This window comes from Brassica napus, unplaced genomic scaffold, assembly GCF_020379485.1.
Source record: "Brassica napus cultivar Da-Ae unplaced genomic scaffold, Da-Ae ScsIHWf_2644;HRSCAF=3397, whole genome shotgun sequence".
Classification (NCBI taxonomy): Eukaryota; Viridiplantae; Streptophyta; class Magnoliopsida; order Brassicales; family Brassicaceae; genus Brassica; species Brassica napus.
Window position 1 is genome coordinate 867 of NW_026015940.1, and position 6,005 is coordinate 6,871.

At 32.9% G+C, this 6,005-nt stretch overlaps 1 protein-coding gene and 1 pseudogene across 1 annotated transcript; both read left to right on the plus strand.

Moving 5' to 3' along the window:
• The first annotated feature begins 620 nt into the window (after nt 1-620).
• On the plus strand, nt 621-1,934 carry LOC125601743 (annotated as a pseudogene).
• A 3,509-nt stretch (nt 1,935-5,443) lies between these two features.
• Nucleotides 5,444-5,782, plus strand: LOC125601742. The gene has a single exon (XM_048773799.1). The coding sequence runs from the start codon at nt 5,444-5,446 to the stop codon at nt 5,780-5,782; it is 339 nt and encodes a 112-aa protein (XP_048629756.1).
• The last annotated feature ends 223 nt before the right edge of the window (nt 5,783-6,005 follow it).

Below are 6,005 nucleotides of genomic sequence, written 5' to 3' on the forward strand. Positions count from 1 at the left end.
GATTTGTGGAAGACCCCTTGTCCAGTGGTTTAACTAATGGTTCATTAATACTTCTACACACTAGAAGATCTAGGTTTCAATTCCCAGAGAAAACGATTTATTAAACAATTATGAAGGCTACGAAGTAAATGTTTACAAGGGATCTTCAACATGGTGCAAGCAAACCTTGTCAGAAGGAATTTTCATAGGACGACTCAGGTGATACAGTTAAACGTAGATCCTCATAAGACAAGTAGTATGTGTCGGTTATGAATCTTCAATGTAATATTTCTCATAATTATAATATTCTAATAATCACCATTCACCATTAAAAAAAATTAGTTGGGAGAGAAAGAGGCAAGATTTTAAGAAATGTTTGGGCCTGATTTAAAATACAAATCTTTATAATTCGAACTGATCCAAATTGACATTCTGTTTAAGACATCGTCGTACCATCTATAGAAGATAATTTACAGAGTTGAATGTCCAAAACGAAAAAAGTAAAACCTTCTTCTTCGCTCTCTTGCCGTTTCGTATAAAGCGAGACAAGTGCCCCTCTTTGGTCCAATCCTCTTTTTTTTTTTTTTTTTTTATAGTTCTTCAAAATCGCGGAGAAAGAGCGACCATCCGTTCACAGCCGATTACAAAGAATTTAGGGGGATGGGTAAGAAGAGAAAAGCTACAGAGACGAGCCTCGATGAGGTAGATCGGACTGTTTACGCCTCCTTTCGAACCGCCGCGAACTCGCTGTCTCAGCTTTACACTCAGTCCATGAACCACCAGAAACTCTCTTTCCTCCAAGCAGGTGAACGCCATGGTCTGGTATGGATTTAAAACCCTTCTCTCTCTCTCTCTCTCTCTCTCTCTCTGACTCTTTGTGATTCTTATCTATAAAAGAGTAAATTCAATTTGATTGGTCTTCGTTGAGAGGTTCTGTTGATTTCAGTTTTTTTTATTTTAAATTATAATTGTTAGTTTTCTCACTTCTGCGTAATCAACAAAGTGTTATGAGTGGACAAGGCTGTTCCATGTACAACCTGTGTGTTAATGTTCTTTATATGATAGGGTAATCATTTCTTATTAGATCAATGTGTTAGTATGGTTAGACAGAAACGCATAGATTAGATTGTTGCGGCTCTTACTAGTTTTAATGCATCACTACCTAAGAGGAGCTCCGAGGCGGGAACAATATCGATTACACACTGAACGTTCTGCTTAATTCTTCCATGTTTCAGGAAAAACTGTACCAATGGATATGGAGACAACAAGAAGGAGGGTCAAGAGTGACTCCTGTGGATATAATCAATTACATTCAGGTTTATATAATTTTATATCTAACATAACATGGAATTATCCGGGTCAGATCTGTTTTTTCCCTGTTCTTGATTGAGTTTACTGTTTACCCTAATGCAGAACGAGCTGGAGTGCTGCACAGAGGAGCCCCAATATCCCCAAGAGCGCCGCCACCTCAACCAACAATGCATGTCACAAATTCCGGTCTCATTGCCTCTTCAGGCACGTCTTGCCCAACAGCTGTTCCGGCGGTTCGGTCTGAGCAATGCGAAAACCAGGCCAGAAACTCGGTTTTCTCTCAAACGCTCTTTCAAGTCCCGTACGCCGTAGTCTGCAGAACTACCAAATTCCGCAAGGAGGATACATATCTGGCGGAACCAGAAGCAGTGAACTGAACAGGGGATCTGACTCTCCTAGTTCTTTTGATTTCTTCAATGGACATGCATGCAGAATAATAAGAAGCTATAAAGATGTAATACCCCCTCTTGTGATAATGTTTGATCTTATACAAAACTGGTTTGAATTTTCATAATGTATCAATTGGTTGTCGTCTTGAAGGTGGTTTGCTGGTATTTTGGTTAGGGTTTCTGATGGTCACATGTAAATCATTGTGTTTGGGATTCATATCTCTATTAACTTCTTAGTGTTCATCTTTCAAATCACTGGAAGATCATCTGGTAAATCATTAATATTATAACTCATGCAACAAGAAAAATTAGTGTGAATTAGGTTGATAGCAATATATGCAAATGTATTCAGTAAATGACTGCAAAATGTTGATGGTTTCATATGTCAATTGATCTCTCCAACTAGAAGTACAATTTACAAATAACTATAATGACAAAAAACATTGGTAGCTACACGTAATATATGTGAACACATCCAGTATGAAGTATTATGTGTCAAAAATTAAACCAACTATTCTTAATGCATGGTTATAGACACAAGTTTTCAAACTAATGTAAAACAATTCTTCATCATTTTATAGGAAAATTATCAAAATCTAGCAGCAGAGTTTGTTCCACCAACATCAAATCTAAGAGATGAGATTTTATTTTATGATCTAGAGTATAACAGTTGATCAAAAAAAAAAAAAGATATGACACCATTGATTCACTAGCAATCAACGTTTATGACATGGTTTTTGTTTTTGTTTTTCTTTTCTTCTTACTTTTGCTTAGTTAATGTTGTTTAATTAACAATCAATTGGTTAATTAACAATGTTGTTTAATGTTGTTTCATCCAAATTTTACTTAATGATTCCTTTGAGATCATAAGATAAAAAATTTGACCAAATATTTCAATCAATATTCAACCACTTCAGTTGAAGGCTGGTATAAAGCAGGGCAAGATGCAGCCAAAAATATGTTGGATGTCTTCCAATTCTGATGGTTTATTAAAATGACTACAATATATAGAAGCTAATCCAAAAACATTCTAGAAGCAAAATCTAATAGATTTCCTCCGAAGGTGTTATTGAGAATTTATATCTATTTTGTAAAAACTATTGTGCAGGAACAGGTGTAGGTGTGTAGCATGTAAAAGGTTTCGTAAGCAACATGATAATACCTGAAAAGTGAAAACTCAATAACATACTTGCTCCCATGGAAGAAAGCCATTTAAAAATCCAAGACATGGTTGTATTATACGATTTCAAATCGAATCATACTTTACTTACTTTCTTTATTCCTAATCGAAAGATGATTTTTGATACATTAAACAACATAATAAATGCTATTGTTTCTTTTTACTCCAGTCAAGTTTTTGTCCCACTCGTTTACCATTTCTCGACAAGTAAATACCATCATCCTTGGCAATCCACATGTAGGATTCACCACATTTACGAGCAAACCCTCCTGTATATGCTCTAAAGCCTTGAACATACTCCATTTTAGGTCCTTTTCGTAATACACAATCCCATTTTGTCCTTATGAATATATCATCTCCGAACCTAAATTTGTATGCATGTCCATTGAATTTTACACGATGGACGCCTAGATCGTCGTCTTTAGATTTGCAGTGGACTTCGAGAGTGCTATGACTCTTAGCTAACTTGTTTTGAAAAGAAACAGTATTTTTACGACACTTAGCTTCGTGAAATCCAACAAACAAGGCAATAGTTAGAAGAAAAACAAAAGAAAAATTAATCATTTTTATCTAACTAGTTTTTCTTTTGGATGAAAATTGATTTGGAGGAATATGAATCTAAAGAGGATCCGTAGTCTACTTATTTATATTTTGTGCATGGCTTTACATTTTGGAATTATTTTCTTCTATAATAACTATATATTTTTAATTCTATCATATCTCATTGGTTTAAATTCTTATGTAGTTCGTGATTTTGTAACTGAAATCAAACCGGATCCCGCTTTAAGGAATCCCAGAGAACTATTGGACACATAAATCTTGTTTTTTTTTTTTTTCATTTATCTATACTAACTTTTAAAATATTAAAGAACTGATCAAGGAAATTAGCTTGTACTCCCGTACTGTAAAAATCTATGCATTAATAATACATGAATTATGATATTTTACTAATTTATAGAATTACTAATCTACACATCTGTCTTGGTTCAATTTCCAGAGGAAACACAATTTTTTTGCAGATTATAGGATACAAGCTTTTCGGAGATTCAAACGTGATGTCACTACAAGAATTTATTAAAATAGCCACGGTTTGGCAAAGAAATTTCCGAAGCCAAATTTATTAGCTACAAATATAGCGAGAACACATAATTTTAAATTTGTAGTTAAATTTATAGCTAACTGTAGCAATCCGTAGTTATATAGGCAGAGACGGATTCCATTGGTTGTCTATAGCTAAATAGCTACGCCTTATCTAGAGATAAGTGGTTGCTATAATTGTTCTAATGTTTATACAATAATCTCATATCTCAAATTTAAAGTTTAATATTTTTAATTCTAATCTATAACTTCCAAATACAAACTTTAAATCTTCAAACAAACTCTATACCCCCAAACATACATTTAAATCCTAAACTCTAAATGCAAGATATTAAAATTCTATTTTATTACTTTTATTTTAAATTCTTAAAGTAAACAAAAAAAATATATTCTTTTCAAAATCTAATCTCAATTTTAAATTTAAATTCCAACACTATATTTCAAACCACATTATAAACCTTAACCAAAATCTTAAACTTAAACCATACCCCCAAACCTTATGTAGTAAATACTTACACTAAACATAAGCTTTAAACTTAAATCTTAATCTTTAATTCTAAATCTAATTTTCTTCTAAAAACTTCATTATAAACCTTAAATTTAAACCCTAAACTATGTATATCTCAACCTATATCCTAAACATAAACTCCAACTTTAATATTTTCAAATTTAACTTCCAAATCTTAAACAAAAAAAACTTTATACTCAACCTCTTAAAAAAACTTAATCTCAAACAACTCTTAATTCCATAATTGAAACCCTATATCATAAACATGACCTTTAAATTCCAAATAAAATCTAATTCCTATAATATTATATACCCTAAACCATACAAATTAAACTTCATAGTTTAGTCCTATAATATACCATAAAATTTAAACTTTATAGTTTATTCCTATAATCTAATTACATATAAGCTAACACTATAATAAAATTAAACATAATTAATAATGCAAAACATGTTGTAGGCAGAGCCGTTGTGGTCGTATGCTGCGGAGAGATCATGTCCATCGAGAATGTCGTACATGTAAAACCATTCGTCGATCCAAATATTATGAAGAGAACCGCTGTTCATAAAGTTATTCATCATTTCGCATATGCTGCAGGTAGTTGGTAATCATATGTAATAAAATAGATAATATGATGATGTAATCGATAATTTGAAAAATAAAAAGAGTTATTAATTGACAGAATTTTATTAGAAAAATATATATTTAAACTATATTTTATATAAAATAGGAAAATCATTATTTTGCGGTCTATGTATTGATTAAAATTTATACGTTAGTTTTTAATGTTATTTCCATTAGATTATATGATGTATTGGATATATGTACCATATACTATAAATGTGTTTAAGAAGTAATTTGATACAATATTATCAAACCCGTTTTCAAGTTTATATAATTTTATCTAACATAACATGAATTATCCGGGTCAGATCTGTTTTTTTCTGTTCTTGATTGAGTTTATTGTTTTTACCCTAATGCAGAACGAGTTGGAGTCCTGCACAGAGGAACACCCAATATCCCCAAGAGCGCCGCCACCTCAACCAACAATGCATGTCACCAATTCCGGTCTCATTACCTCTTCAGACACGTCTTGCCCAACAGCTGTTCCAGTGGTTCGGTCTGAGCAATGCGAAAACCAGGCCAAGAACTCGGTTTTCTCAAACGCTCTTTCAATTCCGGTACGCCGTAGCCTGCAGAACTACCAAATTCCGCAGGGAGGATACATATCTGGCGGAACCAGAAGCAGTGAACTGAACAGGGGATCTGACTCTCCAAGTTCTTTTGATTCTTCAATGGACATGCATGCAGAATAAGAAGCTATAAAGGTATAATACCCCTCTTGTGATGATGTTTGCTCTATGCAAACTGGTTTGATTTTTCATAATGTAACAATTGGTTTTCATCTTGAAGGTGGTGTACTGGTATTTTGGTTAGGGTTTCTGATGGTCACATGTAAATCATTGTGTCTGGGATTCATATCTCTTTTTTAACTTTTTAGTGTTCATGTTTTAAACTACTTGAAGATCATCTAGCAAA